The 17,026-nt window shown below is 46.2% G+C and overlaps 1 protein-coding gene across 2 annotated transcripts in view; it reads left to right on the top strand.

The window, feature by feature from the left end:
* The window catches only part of cdhr1a (cadherin-related family member 1a), a 62,594-nt gene that overhangs the window by 39,535 nt on the left and 6,033 nt on the right, over nucleotides 1-17,026 (top strand). For both annotated transcript variants that reach the window (XM_078530836.1, XM_078530837.1), the window contains exons 14-15: nucleotides 3,082-3,149; nucleotides 9,728-9,956. In XM_078530836.1, coding sequence (XP_078386962.1) covers nucleotides 3,082-3,149; nucleotides 9,728-9,956 — 297 coding nt within the window. The remainder of the gene's footprint in view (nucleotides 1-3,081; nucleotides 3,150-9,727; nucleotides 9,957-17,026) is intronic.

Consider the following 17,026-nt stretch of genomic DNA (forward strand, 5'->3'; position numbering starts at 1 on the left):
TCATCCTGCCCCTGGGGCTGCCTCTCCATGAGAGTCGCCACTCTGTCAATGGAGGGGGCAGGGCGCTTGGCCATGAGGGTTAACACAGTGTTCATGCCCCTCATGGACTCCTCCATAATGGGGACCATGGCACACAGACCTTCATGGATCTCTGCCAGATCCTCCCGCACATCCCGCTGGACATCCAGCACCTGCCGCCTAATGGACGACTCCAGAGGCTCATCATCTGCCTTTGACTGTGCCCCAGCCACTGATCTAATGCCCACCCAGGCGCTGCTATTTGCGCTGGTGCCTTGTTCAGAGAGCAGGTGTGATGCTTGTGCGAATGAAGTCCCGTGGTGCTCCGGTGTCAGGGATGGCCCTTCGGGGTCCAGAGAGCGAATGTGCTGGCGAATATAAAAGGGAGAACAAGGACATGCCATTAGTTAATGTCATCACACTGTCACTGTGCATGCCAGGTGCTCTGGTGAGACAATGGAGGTCTGCATCATGGTGCCATCGTCTTTCAGTGATCAATGGGGACTCCAGGTTCGAGGCTCCCATCAATGAAGAGACTACACTAGAATGGTTGCACAATGTGAAACTGTCACCTCAGCGCACTGCACTCTTAACTTCGTCTGGCACCCCTGCCTCTCCATGCCCTATTGCACAGACCCAGGTGCGGCCGGGAAACAGCCCACCCCCAGCGATCGGCCCCTGACCGCGATCGGCCCCTGACCGCGATCGGCCCCTGACCGCGATCGGCCCCTGACCGCGATTTCACGCTGGCGAGCCAGTTAAAGCCTGGCCAGTGTGAAACGCGGCTCCTCCTCCTGTCGGCCGCTGGGTCCAATGGCGACCCAGCAGCTGGTTTAAAAACAGCACAGGCAGCCCCTGGAAGGCTGCCACAGAAGAACGTCTCCTCTACGTCGTCAATATTCAAGTTATGGAGTCGAGTGAGGCTGGACATGGCAGGCGGGAGGGCAGGTTGGGTGGGCAATCGGCCCCTCACTTTTCAATGAGTGCCTCGCAGTCCTCCTGGAGGGGGTGGCTGCCAGGAGGGACACCCTTGTCCCCAGAGATGGGAGGAGGAGGCCACTGCATCTCACAAAGAGGGCATGGGAGGAGACTACAGTGCTGGTTAGCAGCCATGACGTGGTGTGGCAGCCGGCTCTCCAGCTCAAGGGCATCCAACTCGAACCTGGTGATCAACAGCAGATTGGGCCTCCTCCTGTCCGTGAGCTCTCCAATTGGTTATGGCTTGTCTTCTCCTGAAAGGACAGAGGAGCATTGATCAATCCACTCTCTACCTGCAGCACCATTGCAGCCTGGCCAACTCCAGCTGAGGAACACCTCACAGGGCACATCCGAGTCATGGCCCTCGAGCTGCAAGGAACTCAGCCCAAGCAGCCAGGGCTCACCCCCTTGGCCAGCCTCTTCCGGAACCTCTTCTGGCACTGCACCCATGTGCGCCACACCACGTCATGGCTGCTAACCAGCATTGCAGTCTCCTCCCATGCCCTCTTTGTGAGATGCAGTGGCCTCCTCCTCCCATCTCTGGGGACAAGGGTGTCCCTCCTGGCAGCCGCTCCCTCCTGGAGGACTGCGAGGCACTCATTGAAAAGTGAGGGGCCGAGTGCCCACCCAACTTGCCCTCCCGCCTGCCATGTCCAGCCTCACTCGACTCCATAACTTAAATATTGACGACGTAGAGGAGACCTTCTTCTGTGGCAGCCTTCCAGGGGCTGCCTGTGCTGTTTTTAAACCAGCTGCTGGGTCGCCATTGGACCCAGTGGACGATAGGCACCTGCCCTCCCCTTCCTGACCTGTGAGGAGCCGCGTTTCACACTGGCCAGGCTTTAACTGGCCCGCCAGCATGAAGTCGCGGTCAGGAACTGATCGCGGTCAGGGGCCGATCGCTGGGGGCGGGCTGTTTCCCGGCCGCTCCTGGGTCTGTCGACCTAGCCCGCCCACCGACCTCAAAATCCTGGCCATGAAGCTCTTCATTTCAGAACACTCCTAGCACTGTATTGCCAGTGGAAAGACAGCAGTTCCATTCTTCAGCAACATTATTTCTACGTTTATCCTTAAGACTTGGGTGTCACCTGATACAGCAGTATATAATTGCCCATCCCTAGTTACCCAGAGGGCGTTATGGGCCAATATATAGTGTAACTGGATCCATATGTAGGCTAGACCAGGTAGAGATGGCAGGGATGTTAGTGAACCAATTCAGATTATACAACAATGCTGCCGCTGCTTTAAGCTACCCCTACCAGGAGATCTGCTGCCATGGTTTGTCATGCTCATCTATCTTTCTCCATCCTCACACATCCACTGTAGCTTGTCTGCAACTGCTCTGTGACATCCATCATCCAACTACGCCCAGGTTGACCCCTCTTTCTGCTGCCCTCCACTTTGCCCTCGAGAAGATCTCTGTAGCTTTTCAGTTCCGATCAAATGGCTGAAATACTGACCTTTCCCTTTCTGGATGTGACTTTTTCGAGTTCTTTTTGTTCTTGCGATTTCAAGCACCTCTTCACTTGTCTTATGGCCTGTGTATGGAATTTTTAGCATACATCTTAGCATCCACATTTCAAAGGTCTGCATTTTCTTCCAGAGATCTTTAATTATTGTTCAGGTATAATTGTCATCCTCCGGTGCTTGGCTACAAATATTTCTGGTGGAATTTGAACACATGACCCATGGGGTTGTTAGACTATTGGGGTTAGACCATTGGGGTTAGACTAGTGGGGTAACAACTAGTTACAAGTTCTTGAAGTGGTCCCACTTTAGTACAAATCCCCTCTCTCACTCACTAAATCATGTTCCTTTATATGTTGGTAGATATATTCTCAAAGTAAGCCCAATGCACACAAGTGCTCTTATTTACTGTTCTGAATGTTACAAACCAAACCAATGGAATGTGGAGGGGAGAAATAGCTGGTAAAGCCACAGCACCAAATGATGTATGGCATCAAGTGACTGCCAGTTGCATATTTCTTCATTATTTTGCAGCAGGCTAGTCAATAATTATCAAATAGATTATAATACAAATAACTCCTGCCTTGCCATAATTCTAGACTTTGATTATCTTCATAGGCAAATGATGCTGACTCAGGAATGTGGGGAGAAGTCAAGTATTCGATATATGGAACAGGGGCTGATCTGTAAGTAATATTATTGATTTTCTTTTCATTCCAAGGGGTAGATGGAGGTTTGAGTAGTGCGATCATTGCAATGATAAACAAGCGGCGGGACAGGAAATTCTGGCCCAAAGCCAACGGAGTTTTGGCTGCTCTCCAAATTTTACGGTCCCGCCCGTAACGATTCCTGCCACGGCCAAAAAAATCCCGGCCAAAATCTAGTTAAACAAAGGTCAAATGGCATGAATTTTGGTTGGGTTTAAGTAGCTGCGCTGGCTTCCTGCATAAGGGTCTGTTTTCTCTCATTTATTTCCAAGACTGAGATAAGTTATATCAAAACGCATCACTTTTTTATGCAACACAATAAATGCTCCACTTCCCCCTTTCCCACCAATAAGGGAAGCTTTACTGAATCTTATCAGATGGGGCCCAAAATTACTGCAGTGGGACTGGGTATGATTGGGGTGGGTCATTTACCAGAGAAAAAATTTGTTGAGGGGTTGGGGGGGGATCTAAAATCCAGTGTGTTTCCACCCCATTGACGTCCTGTTCCAGATTTTGATCAGAGGGATCATGCGAGTATTCCATCCACTCTCCCTACATCTGGAACTAGGGGCAGGATTCGCGCTGACAGCTTCTTGAAGGCAGGGAGCTGCCTCAGGGAGCTGAAGAATATTAAAATCAAAAATAAAGATTCTGAAAATGTGAAAACATGTCCCCATCACAGGAAGATTTAGCAGAATAAAAATTATGTCGCAACATTTTAATAAATTTTTAATCTAATTGTGGAAACCTCATCCCGCCCGTGGATGAGGTTTCCTAAGAGATCCAAAGGCCACCTGGCCAATTCGCCTGCCCGCCAACCATAATGTTGGCCGGGCAGCAGAAAATAACTTTTCATTAATTGGTTAAGGGACCTAATAGGCCCCTTAACTGTCGGGGGCGGGGGGGGGGGGGGGGATCACGCTGCCAACTCCTGTGCACCCCTGCCGACCAAAATATCGCGCAAGCGTGCAATGATGTCGGGACGCTCGCCTGACGTCATCAGGCGCTATTTTACGCCCGATCGGGTCAGGCGCTCGCCCGCCCGCGAGATGTAAAATCTTGCCCTAGGTTTGGGAAGTGGCGCGGGGGAACGACCAGGGATATTCCTCGCAACCCTCACAGGGAAACTTGGGCCAGCAAGCCCACCTTAAGCCCTGCAAAGCCACACCTTACAGGCAGCTGGCATGGGTTCAGTGTTGGTCCCAAATATCTTCAGCAGATTTAGGAAGGGAACAAGATCCTGAGCAGCTAACTGTCTCAGCTAAAGGTCTCGCTCTGTCAGGGGTGGGGCAGGGATCCAGAAATTTTAAGGCCATTCTTTTTAAATGTGTTTACGATTTAATTATACATAATGCACAGATGAATTGTTCCTCCTTCCTCAACTGTAGTTATGAACCCCAAAATATTTAAATTATTTTCCATTTAATGGGCGGGATTTTCCGGCCTCGCCAGATGCCGGGATCGCCCGGTCCCGCCGAAAGTCAATGGGCTTTTGCCTGGGCTGCCGAACCTCCTGTGACGGGTCCCACCACAATGGGGCTGGAAAATCCTGGGCGATGTAGTGCTCAACCAGCAAGGCTTTTGGACAATTTATTGGTACAGGTGAGCATAAGCTTGCCATCTCGGTTTGAGAGTTTTCCTGGAGATTTTACCATGGGACCTCATGACTCTGACCACCCTGCCCGCACGTTTCCTAAAATGGCCATCCATGCAGTTTACCACCTTCCCTCACCAATTGGAACACAGGTAATTCATTAACCAACTGGATGATTTTTGACTGTCAAGCAGCCTATTTTCCAATTTCAACTATTTTTCTAACTAATAAATTAAAGCGTTCAAAGAAATTTAAAAAAAAACACTTTTTTCCTTTCTTCTGAGTCGCTCACAGCCATCTCCTGGTGATTAATCTTTAATTTTTGGACATCCCCGGACAGTCCTGGAGCGTTGGCAACTCTAAGTACACAGGACATCCCACTGTACCTTCTCCTGTATCATAGTCATCAAGTGACCAACACAATAAGACTGGAGATAAGTGCTATAGTGTGTTCAAAATAATGAATTATTTTTATGGTGCACTCCACAATAGCAAGTCCACCTTCAAAATTCACTTATATGTTACAGTTGTAGCTGCTGGTGTGAATGTAGGTTGGAACACGATCTCAAAATTACAATAACTATATTCATTATGATGTCTCCAAAAGCATTTTTATTGACACTGCAATCAAGCTGGGGAGTTCTTAGACTGCATTTATCCGAAAGTCCTCTCTCGCCTACTTTGTGAACTCAATTGTCTTAAGCAGTTTGCCAGCTCCATTAAAATAGCGACAAGAGGAATTTCAATCAAACATCTTAAATATTTGTACTCAATCATCCAACACTATCATTTCAGGGAGCTATGGTTTAGTGCCTCTTCCCCAGTTGTGCCCTGTACTTGATGTAAGGCAAGCTTCTCAAGAATGTATGGTTAGTATAATGTTTTACAAAGTGAACAAGGAATTGTGTGTTTCATTATCCCAGTGGTTAAGTGTTTGCTTGTTAATTATCACAGTAAATTGCTTCGTAAACCTTTTAATTGGCTCAGGATGGATATTCGTGTCAGCTGGTAGGGTTTGGATAAATAAACATGTCAAATAGGTCATTACTTGCTGAAACACATGGTTGAAGGCTTTGCAAAGGAATGTCTAAATGAAATACTTCATTTTGTTTATTCTTTCCTGGGATGTGGGCATCGCTGGCAAGGTCAGCATTTGTTGCCCATCCCTAAATGCCTTTGAACTGAGTAGCTTGTTAGGCCATTTCAGAGGGCAGTTAAGAGTCAACCACATTACTGTGGGTCTGGAGTCACATGTAGGCCAAACCAGATAAGGATGGCAGATTTCCTTCCTTAAAGGGCATTAGTGAATCAGATAGATATTTGCAACAATCAATGATTGTTTCGTGGTCACTATTATTGAGACTCGCTTTCAATTGCAGATTTTATTAATTGAATTCAGATTCCACCGATAGCTGTGGTTTTGGGAATTGAACCCATGTCTCCAGAGCATTAGCCTGGGTCTCTGGATTACTAGTCTAATGACATTGCTGCTACGCCACTGCCTCCCCAGAATCATATAACTCTTTTCCTTATAAATTACAAACTGAGTATACAAAATTTTTCCAAATAACATCTTAGCAGATACCAAGGCCATTAAGTAATACTCTAAACTTGAATAGGGCTAGGGGAAATGGGGAGTGGGACTAGGGAAGTTGCTCTTGCAGAGAGCTGGCATAGATAGGAAGGGCCAAATGGCTTCCTTCTGAGCTGTAATCATTCTATGATTCTATGATGTACACATTTAGTTTGGTCCTTATTTCCTTTCTTAACTGTCTCTACAATCAGGGTAAAGTCTCTGTGGGTTCTTCCACTCACTTACTGTTTTGTTGCAGGTTTCAGCTGTTTTCTGTCAGAGTTATGGGGGGGTTGGGGGAGCTGAAAAGGAAGGATCCCTTTGAATTTCAACATCTTCTGTCTCTAAGCCATTGAGAGATCAATAAATTCCCAAATTCAGTCTGAGTTGAAATCGGCTCTCTCACCTTTGGGTTTGGGGGCGGGATTAATTTAGCTTCCTGCTTCTGAGTGCTATACAGCATTTATATTGGAAGAACGAAAAGTTGAGTTCAAGACTCACATTGGAATAACATGCTACATGATTCAGACTCAGAGTGGATAGTGAACACTGGGATTGGACACTGGAGTTTAACAGCTACCTCTGGGACTATACTAGTGGGTAATGTCATAAGGAGGGGAGAGGAGGATGTGCTTGAACCAAAGTTCATTGTAATGGATGTAAACTTAAAAACTGTGGCATGTCAACAAGCTAAACAATCAGAGGACACAACTCAGAGGGGAAGTGAGAACTAAAGGGCCACCCAGGAATTGGCTGATACTGCAATGGAAATGGTTCCAAAATGAGTGTTTTTCCCTATCCTCTTCTCCTGTTTTTCTGAAGTCACTGACTCTCTGGTGGGGGAATGGTTACACCATCAGTAACTGCACACTAGAGCTTTGCTCAAGCAGCCATTGTTCATGTGTGAGCCTGGACATTGAAGGTTGGCAGGTGTAACATTATGCTCACCCCTAATTTGAAACTCTAAAGGAGTCCTGTTATCCCAGATGCTATCACCCAAGATTGAGAACTCAGCATAGAGTAGAAATTAAATTTGGAAAGAAATTAAAAAGATAGATTGATTTCAAGCTCTGCAGGAGTGACTCTCAAAGGGTCATGGAAATCTATAACTCTCTTCCCCCTAAAAGGCCACAGATGCTGTGTGAATTGAAGTCTGTTAAGTAAGGATATCAAGGGATATGTATCGAAGGTGGGTGAATAGAGTTGAGTTACAGATCAGCCATGAGCTGATTGAATGGCCTGTGGGGCAGAATGGCTTGGAGGGCTGAAATGCCTAACTCTGCACCTATGTTCCAAGTTGATCAACTTCACTTGATAAAGGCCTAATGAAAACTTTCCTTTCAAATACAATGCATCCACTTTTCACTTCCAGTACATTTTGTTTGGTTTGGTTTTGAATTCCCAGCATTCGGTTTTCTTTGCCTTTTTCAAAAATTTACCTGACTTTTCAACGGATACAATAAAAAATAGTTATTCTTTAATCCACTGAATGACAAGGCTACGGGCGGAATTTTACGGCCTCGTTGCGGTGGGGGGGCAGGGCCGGAAAATGCGGTGAGCTGTTCAGAAGGCCATTGTCTTCGGCGGGACCGGAAAATCCCGCCGGCTGGGAGGCCCATAAAATTCCTTTTTACAGTTTCATTAGTCAGATGACATATTCTCGGGTAACTGTCCTTTTCCTATCTCTAGTCACCAAGTCCATTTGAATGTCAAAACTGTGGTTCCAGTCATTTGAAAAAATAAGACCCTTTTATATAAAGAACATTATCTAGCTTCAAGCAGCTCCAGGTTTAGATACTCTCTGTGAGGGTTGAGGTGCTTTGACATGGATTGACTGCACCGATGAATATACCAGAAAGATAACTTCTCAATAAAAATGCTTAAGTTAAATTAACAGGGCAATAATGTCATTCTTTACAAACAATCTATTTTGCTGCTGAGACAAAGATGTTGATATCTTTAGGAGACGTTTTTAATCCATTTTTACGGGATATGGGCTTCACTGGCTCAGCTAGTATTTGTTGCCCATCCCTAATTGCCCATGGGAAGGTTGTGGTGAGCTGCTTTCTTGAACCGCTGCAGTTTGCCATCCAAATGTGTTACCTGAAAAAAAAAGTGATGCTTTTAAAACATCTATAAATATTTATTTCAAAATCAGGTTAATTTTAAACTGGAATAAAAGCAAAATACTGCGGATGCTGGAGATCTGAAATAAAAACAGAAAATGCTGGTAAAACAGAGTTAGCGTTTCGAGTCAACTATGGCTTTTCTTCGGCAGAAGAGTCATATTGGACTTGAAGAAGAGTCATACAGACTCGAAACGTTAACTCTGTTCCTCTCCCCATGGATGCTGTCAGACCTGCTGAGTTTTTCTAGCATTTTATGTTTTTACTATTAAACCTAGCCACATAAGAAGTTATTATGTCAGACGACCAAAAGCTTGGTCGAAGGAGATAGGAGTGTCTTTTGAGGAAAGTGAGTTAGGTGGAGAGGTTTAGGGAGGATGATCCAGAGCGTGGTACCTAGGCAACTGAAGGCACTGACACCAATGGTGGAACAATTAAAATTGGGAATGACAAGAGGCCAGGATTAGAGGAGCAGGTTATCTAGGATGGTTGTGCGACAGGAGGAGGTTACAGAGATAGGGAGGAGTGAGGCTTTGGCAGGCTTCGAAAATAACGATGAGAAATTTAAAATCAAGGTGTTGCTTGATCGGGGGCCAATGTAGGTCAACATGCCTGAGGTGATAGGGAACAGGACTTCTGTGAATTAAGATAACAGGCAGCATAGTTTTGAATGATCTCCAGTTTACTGAAGGTGTAGAATGTGGGACATCAGCCAGAAGTCCATCGGAATAGATAAGCCCAGAGGTAGTGAAGGCTTGAATGGGATGAGCTGAGATGGGCGAAGTCAGACAATGTTACAGAGGTGGAAATAGGCAGTCTTAGTGATGGCATGAATATGAGGCCAGAAGCTTATCCTGGAATCAAATGTGACACCAAGTTTGCAAACAGACTGGCTTAATCTCAAACTCTTGCCAGGAAGGATAGACCTGGTATAATAGCAATGGCTTCAGTCTTCCCAATATTTAATTAAAGGAAATTTCTGCTCACCCAGTCCAAGTTAGCACCAGTGGAGGAGTTGAGAGAGGTGGTGGCAAGGTAGAGCTGGGTGTTGTCAGCATAAATATGAAAATTAATGCTGTGTCTTGGCTGATGTCACCAAGGGGCAACATGTAGATGAGAAATAGCTAACACCAGAGTAATGGTGTGTTAACTGCAATAAACTTGTGGTTTTATCAAAACATGACAAGGTGGATATGTAGTACATTTTATTGTCAGTGTGTACTTATAGACTGGCCTCTTATTTTATTGAATTCTTATTTTTCAGATTTCTGATTCACCCCACTACCGGGATTATATATACTCAGCCCTGGGCAGTGCTGGATGCTGAAGTACAGTCTAACTACAACTTTTACATCAAAGCTGATGATGGGGATGGGAAGCACAGCTTGGCTGAAGTCTTTGTAACAGTTTTAGATATAAACGACCACTACCCAGAATTTATTGAGAACATTTTGGAGAAGGTTATGATCATTGGATCACCTGTAAGAATTGAGGTAAGATACAGGATCTAAAGAATGTAATATATTATTGCCTCCTAATGTACAGATATGTGAGTAGATGAATAAGATCAAAGTTTGCAGAGATTACGTTTTCTCAACTAAAATTTCAGCTTAAAAAGATTTGCCTGGCACCAAAATACAATATTACAGAATGATGGGCTCAGGGCTTGCAGCCATACTAGTGTGTTTATAACCTCAGCCAGAATATTGGAAAATTTAAAGGGAGATTCCCCACATACTTCTGTCTCCCACCTCCTTTGGCCAGTACAGAGGCACATAGTGTGAGGAACCTGGGGTCAAATCACACACCTGCCTTGATTGCACATCCACAATGCGGTGTATCAGTACACTATACAATCATTTCTAAAAGTAGGACATTTATTGTTAAAAATGGCATCTGTGAATAATTTCTAAAATGTAGTCTGCCAGACCAGGAGCTCAACATCATTAGTGTTGGCAAGACAATGATGTTGCACATTGAGATTTCAACATGCGTTTCAGAAGATTAGATTGCACCAATCAGGAGGTGAGGGAGAACGTTCAGAGTACCGAGAGAGAGATTTTACTGAGGGAGAAAGAGAAAGAGGGTTTACTGAGAGAGAGAGAGAGGTTTTACTGAGAAAGAGGTTTTACTGTGAGAGAGAGAGAGAGGTTTCACTGCGAGAGAGAGAGAGGTTTTACTGCGCGAGAGAGAGGTTTTACTGCAAGAGAGAGAGAGGTTTTACTGTGGGAGAGAGAGAGGTTTTACTGCAAGAGAGAGAGGTTTTACTGTGGGAGAGAGAGAGGTTTTACTGTGAGACAGAGAGAGGTTTTACTGTGGGAGAGAGGGAGGTTTTACTGTGGGAGAGAGAGAGGTTTTAATGCAAGAGAGAGAGGTTTTACTGTGGGAGAGAGAGAGGTTTTACTGCAAGAGAGAGAGAGGTTTTACTGTGGGAGAGAGAGAGGTTTTACTGCAAGAGAGAGAGAGGTTTTACTGTGGGAGAGAGAGAGGTTTTACTGCAAGAGAGAGAGAGGTTTTACTGTGGGAGAGAGAGAGGTTTTACTGCAAGAGAGAGAGAGGTTTTACTGTGGGAGAGAGAGAGGTTTTACTGCAAGAGAGAGAGGTTTTACTGTGGGAGAGAGAGAGGTTTTACTGCGCGAGAGAGAGGTCTTACTGCAAGAGAGAGAGAGGTTTTACTGTGGGAGAGAGAGAGGTTTTACTGCGAGAGAGAGGTTTTACTGTGGGAGAGAGAGAGGTTTTACTGCGCGAGAGAGAGGTTTTACTGCGAGAGAGAGGTTTTACTGCGCGAGAGAGAGGTTTTACTGCGCGAGAGAGGAGTTTTTACTGTGAGACAGAGAGAGGTTTTACTGTGAGACAGAGAGAGGTTTTACTGCGAGACAGAGAGAGGTTTTACTGCGCGAGAGAGGAGTTTTTGCTGTGAGACAGAGAGAGGTTTTACTGTGAGACAGAGAGAGGTTTTACTGCGCGAGAGAGAGGTTTTACTGCGAGAGAGAGAGAGGTTTTACTGTGAGACAGAGAGAGGTTTTACTGTGAGACAGAGAGAGGTTTTACTGTGAGACAGAGAGGTTTTACTGAGAGAGAGAGAGGTTTTACTGTGAGACAGAGAGAGGTTTTACTGTGAGACAGAGAGGTTTTACTGTGAGACAGAGAGAGGTTTTACTGTGAGACAGAGAGAGGTTTTACTGTGAGACAGAGAGAGGTTTTACTGTGAGACAGAGAGAGGTTTTACTGTGAGACAGAGAGGTTTTACTGTGAGACAGAGAGAGGTTTTACTGTGAGACAGAGAGGTTTTACTGTGAGACAGAGAGAGGTTTTACTGAGAGAGAGAGAGAGGTTTCACTGCGAGACAGAGAGAGGTTTTACTGCGAGAGAGAGAGAGGTTTTACTGAGAGAGAGAGAGGTTTCACTGCGAGACAGAGAGAGGTTTTACTGCGAGAGAGAGAGAGGTTTTATGCGAGAGAGAGAGAGGTTTTACTGAGAGAGAGAGAGAGGTTTTACTGCGAGAGAGAGAGAGGTTTTACTGCGAGAGAGAGAGAGGTTTTACTGTGAGAGAGAGAGAGGTTTTACTGCGAAAGAGAGAGAGGTTTTACTGCGAGAGAGAGAGAGGTTTTACTGCGAGAGAGAGAGAGGTTTTACTGCGAGAGAGAGAGAGGTTTTACTACGAGAGAGAGAGAGGTTTTACTGCGAGAGAGAGAGGTTTTACTGCGGGAGAGAGAGAGGTTTTACTGCGAGAGAGAGAGAGGTTTTACTGCGAGAGAGAGAGAGGTTTTACTGCGAGAGAGAGAGAGGTTTTACTGCGAGAGAGAGAGAGGTTTTACTGCGAGAGAGAGAGAGGTTTTACTGCGGGAGAGAGAGAGGTTTTACTGTGGGAGAGAGAGAGGTTTTACTGCGAGAGAGAGAGGTTTTACTGAGAGAGAGAGGAGTTTTACTGTGAGACAGAGAGAGGTTTTACTGTGAGAGGTTTTACTGCGGGAGAGAGAGAGGTTTTACTGCGAGAGAGAGAGGTTTTACTGAGAGAGAGAGGAGTTTTACTGTGAGACAGAGAGAGGTTTTACTGTGAGAGGTTTTACTGCGGGAGAGAGAGAGGTTTTACTGTGGGAGAGAGAGAGGTTTTACTGCGAGAAAGAGAGAGGTTTTACTGCGAGAGAGAGAGGTTTTACTGCGGGAGAGAGAGAGGTTTTACTGTGGGAGAGAGAGAGGTTTTACTGAGAGGGAGAGAGGTTTTACTGAGAGAGAGAGGAGTTTTACTGTGAGACAGAGAGAGGTTTTACTGTGAGAGAGAGGAGTTTTACTGTGGGAGAGAGAGAGGAGTTTTCCTGTGGGACAGAGAGAGGTTTTCCTGTGGGACAGAGAGAGGTTTTCCTGTGGGACAGAGAGAGGTTTTCCTGTGAGAGAGAGAGAGGTTTTACTGTGAGAGAGAGAGAGGTTTTACTGCGCGAGAGAGAGGTTTTACTGCAAGAGAGAGAGAGGTTTTACTGCACGAGAGAGGTTTTACTGTGAGACAGAGAGAGGTTTTACTGTGAGACAGAGAGAGGTTTTACTGTGAGACAGAGAGAGGTTTTACTGTGAGACAGAGAGAGGTTTTACTGTGAGACAGAGAGAGGTTTTACTGAGAGAGAGAGAGAGGTTTCACTGGGCGAGAGAGGTTTCACTGCGAGAGAGGTTTTACTGTGAGAAGTTTTACTGCGTGAGAGAGAGAGGTTTTACTGTGGGAGAGAGAGAGGTTTTACTGTGGGAGAGAGAGAGGTTTTACTGCGAGAGAGAGAGGTTTTACTGCGAGAGAGAGAGAGGTTTTACTGCGGGAGAAAGAGAGGTTTTACTGCGGGAGAGAGAGAGGTTTTACTGTGGGAGAGAGAGGTTTTACTGCGAGAGAGAGAGAGGTTTTACTGTGGGAGAGAGGTTTTACTGTGGGAGAGAGAGAGGTTTTACTGCGAGAGAGAGGTTTTACTGTGGGAGAGAGAGAGGTTTTACTGCGAGAGAGAGAGGTTTTACTGAGAGAGAGAGGTTTTACTGTGGGAGAGAGAGAGGTTTTACTGAGAGAGAGAGGTTTTACTGTGGGAGAGAGAGAGGTTTTACTGTGGGAGAGAGAGAGGTTTTACTGAGAGGGAGAGAGGTTTTACTGAGAGAGAGAGGAGTTTTACTGTGGGAGAGAGAGACGAGTTTTCCTGTGGGAGAGAGAGCGGAGTTTGCCTGTGGGAGAGAGAGAGGTTTTCCTGTGGGAGAGAGAGAGGTTTTCCTGTGGGAGAGAGAGGTTATACTGCGCGAGAGAGAGAGGTTTTACTGCGCGAGAGAGAGGTTATACTGCGCGAGAGAGAGAGGTTTTACTGCGAGAGAGAGGTTTTACTGCAAGAGAGAGGTTTCACTGCGAGAGAGAGAGGTTTTACTGCGAGAGAGAGAGGTTTTACTGCGCGAGAGAGAGGTTTTACTGCGCGAGAGAGAGGTTTTACTGCGAGAGAGAGAGGTTTTACTGCGCGAGAGAGAGGTTTTACTGCGGGAGAGAGAGGTTTTACTGTGGGAGAGAGAGAGGTTTTACTGCGAGAGAGAGGTTTTACTGTGGGAGAGAGAGAGGTTTTACTGCGAGAGAGAGAGGTTTTACTGAGAGAGAGAGGTTTTACTGTGGGAGAGAGAGAGGTTTTACTGAGAGAGAGAGGTTTTACTGTGGGAGAGAGAGAGGTTTTACTGTGGGAGAGAGAGAGGTTTTACTGAGAGGGATAGAGGTTTTACTGAGAGAGAGAGGAGTTTTACTGTGGGAGAGAGAGACGAGTTTTCCTGTGGGAGAGAGAGCGGAGTTTGCCTGTGGGAGAGAGAGAGGTTTTCCTGTGGGAGAGAGAGAGGTTTTCCTGTGGGAGAGAGAGGTTATACTGCGCGAGAGAGAGAGGTTTTACTGAGAGGGAGAGAGGTTTTACTGAGAGAGAGAGGAGTTTTACTGTGGGAGAGAGAGACGAGTTTTCCTGTGGGAGAGAGAGCGGAGTTTGCCTGTGGGAGAGAGAGAGGTTTTCCTGTGGGAGAGAGAGAGGTTTTCCTGTGGGAGAGAGAGGTTATACTGCGCGAGAGAGAGAGGTTTTACTGCACGAGAGAGAGGTTATACTGCGCGAGAGAGAGGTTTTACTGCGAGAGAGAGGTTTTACTGCAAGAGAGAGGTTTCACTGCGAGAGAGAGAGGTTTTACTGCGAGAGAGAGAGGTTTTACTGCGCGAGAGAGAGGTTTTACTGCGCGAGAGAGAGGTTTTACTGCGCGAGAGAGAGAGGTTTTACTGTGAGACAGAGAGAGGTTTTACTGTGAGACAGAGAGAGGTTTTACTGTGAGACAGAGAGAGGTTTTACTGTGAGACAGAGAGAGGTTTTACTGTGAGACAGAGAGAGGTTTTACTGTGAGACAGAGAGAGGTTTTACTGTGAGACAGAGAGAGGTTTTACTGTGAGACAGAGAGAGGTTTTACTGTGAGACAGAAGAGGTTTTACTGTGAGACAGAGAGAGGTTTTACTGCGAGAGAGAGAGGTTTTACTGCGCGAGAGAGAGATTTTACTGCGAGAGAGAGAGGTTTTACTACAAGAGAGAGAGAGGTTTCACTGCGAGAGAGAGAGGTTTTACTGCGAGAGAGAGAGGTTTTACTGCGAGAGAGAGAGGTTTTACTGCGAGAGAGAGAGGTTTTACTGCGCGAGAGAGAGGTTTTACTGCGAGAGAGAGGTTTTACTGCGAGAGAGAGAGGTTTTACTGCGCGAGAGAGAGAGGTTTTACTGCGCGAGAGAGAGGTTATACTGCGCGAGAGAGAGAGGTTTTACTGCGAGAGAGAGAGGTTTTACTGCAAGAGAGAGAGAGGTTTCACTGCGAGAGAGAGGTTTTACTGCGAGAGAGAGAGGTTTTACTGCGAGAGAGAGAGGTTTTACTACAAGAGAGAGAGAGGTTTCACTGCGAGAGAGGTTTTACTGCGAGAGAGAGAGGTTTTACTGCGCGAGAGAGAGGTTTTACTGCGAGAGAGAGAGGTTTTACTGCGCGAGAGAGAGAGGTTTTACTGCGCGAGAGAGAGAGGTTTTACTGCGCGAGAGAGAGGTTATACTGCGCGAGAGAGAGAGGTTTTACTGCGCGAGAGAGAGGTTATACTGCGCGAGAGAGAGAGGTTTTACTGCGAGAGAGAGAGGTTTTACTGCAAGAGAGAGAGAGGTTTTACTGCGAGAGAGAGAGGTTTTACTGCGCGAGAGAGAGGTTTTACTGCACGAGAGAGAGGTTTTACTGCGAGAGAGAGAGGTTTTACTGTGAGACAGAGAGAGGTTTTACTGTGAGACAGAGAGAGGTTTTACTGTGAGACAGAGAGAGGTTTTACTGTGAGACAGAGAGAGGTTTTACTGTGAGAGAGAGAGAGGTTTTACTGTGAGACAGAAGAGGTTTTACTGTCAGACAGAGAGAGGTTTTACTGCGAGAGAGAGAGGTTTTACTGCGAGAGAGAGAGGTTTTACTGCGCGAGAGAGAGGTTTTACTGCGAGAGAGAGAGGTTTTACTACACGAGAGAGAGAGGTTTTACTGCGCGAGAGAGAGAGGTTTTACTGCGAGAGAGAGAGAGGTTTCACTGCGAGAGAGAGAGGTTTTACTGCGCGAGAGAGAGAGGTTTTACTGCGCGAGAGAGAGGTTATACTGCGCGAGAGAGAGAGGTTTTACTGCGAGAGAGAGAGGTTTCACTGCGAGAGAGAGAGGTTTCACTGCGAGAGAGAGAGGTTTTACTGCGAGAGAGAGAGCTTTTACTGCGAGAGAGAGAGAGGTTTCACTGCGAGAGAGACAGGTTATACTGCGAGAGAGTTTTACTGCGAGAGAGAGGTTTTACTGCGCGAGAGAGAGGTTATACTGCGAGAGAGAGGTTTTACTGCGAGAGAGAGAGAGGTTTTACTGCGCGAGAGAGAGGTTTTACTGCGAGAGAGAGGTTTTACTGCGAGAGAGAGGTTTTACTGCGCGAGAGAGAGGTTATACTGCGCGAGAGAGAGAGGTTTTACTGCGAGAGAGAGAGGTTTTACTGCAAGAGAGAGGTTTCACTGCGAGAGAGAGGTTTTACTGCGCGAGAGAGAGGTTTTACTGCGAGAGAGAGGTTTTACTGTGAGACAGAGAGAGGTTTTACTGCGAGAGAGAGAGGTTTTACTGTGAGACAGAGAGAGGTTTTACTGTGAGACAGAAGAGGTTTTACTGTGAGACAGAGAGAGGTTTTACTGCGAGAGAGAGAGGTTTTACTGCGCGAGAGAGAGAGGTTTTACTGCAAGAGAGAGAGAGGTTTTACTGCGAGACAGAGAGAGGTTTTACTGCGAGACAGAGAGAGGTTTTACTGCGAGACAGAGAGAGGTTTCACCATAAGAGAAAGACTTTACTGTGAGAGAGGTTTTATTGAATGAAAGGGAGAGAGGTTTTACAGTGAGAGAGAGATTTTACTGAGAGTGAGAGAGAGGTTTTAAAGCAGATTTGAGAGCAGAAAGAAATTAGAAGATGAAGAAGCATAGAAAGAGGGTTGGGTTGTGCAAGGGCATTATAGCTGGAAGTTCCGGCACAAAGATTAGAAAGGGGACACATATTGTAGAGCATAGTTG

The sequence above is a fragment of the Cetorhinus maximus genome, chromosome 27 (genome assembly GCF_964194155.1).
Source record: "Cetorhinus maximus chromosome 27, sCetMax3.hap1.1, whole genome shotgun sequence".
NCBI classification, from domain to species: Eukaryota; Metazoa; Chordata; class Chondrichthyes; order Lamniformes; family Cetorhinidae; genus Cetorhinus; species Cetorhinus maximus.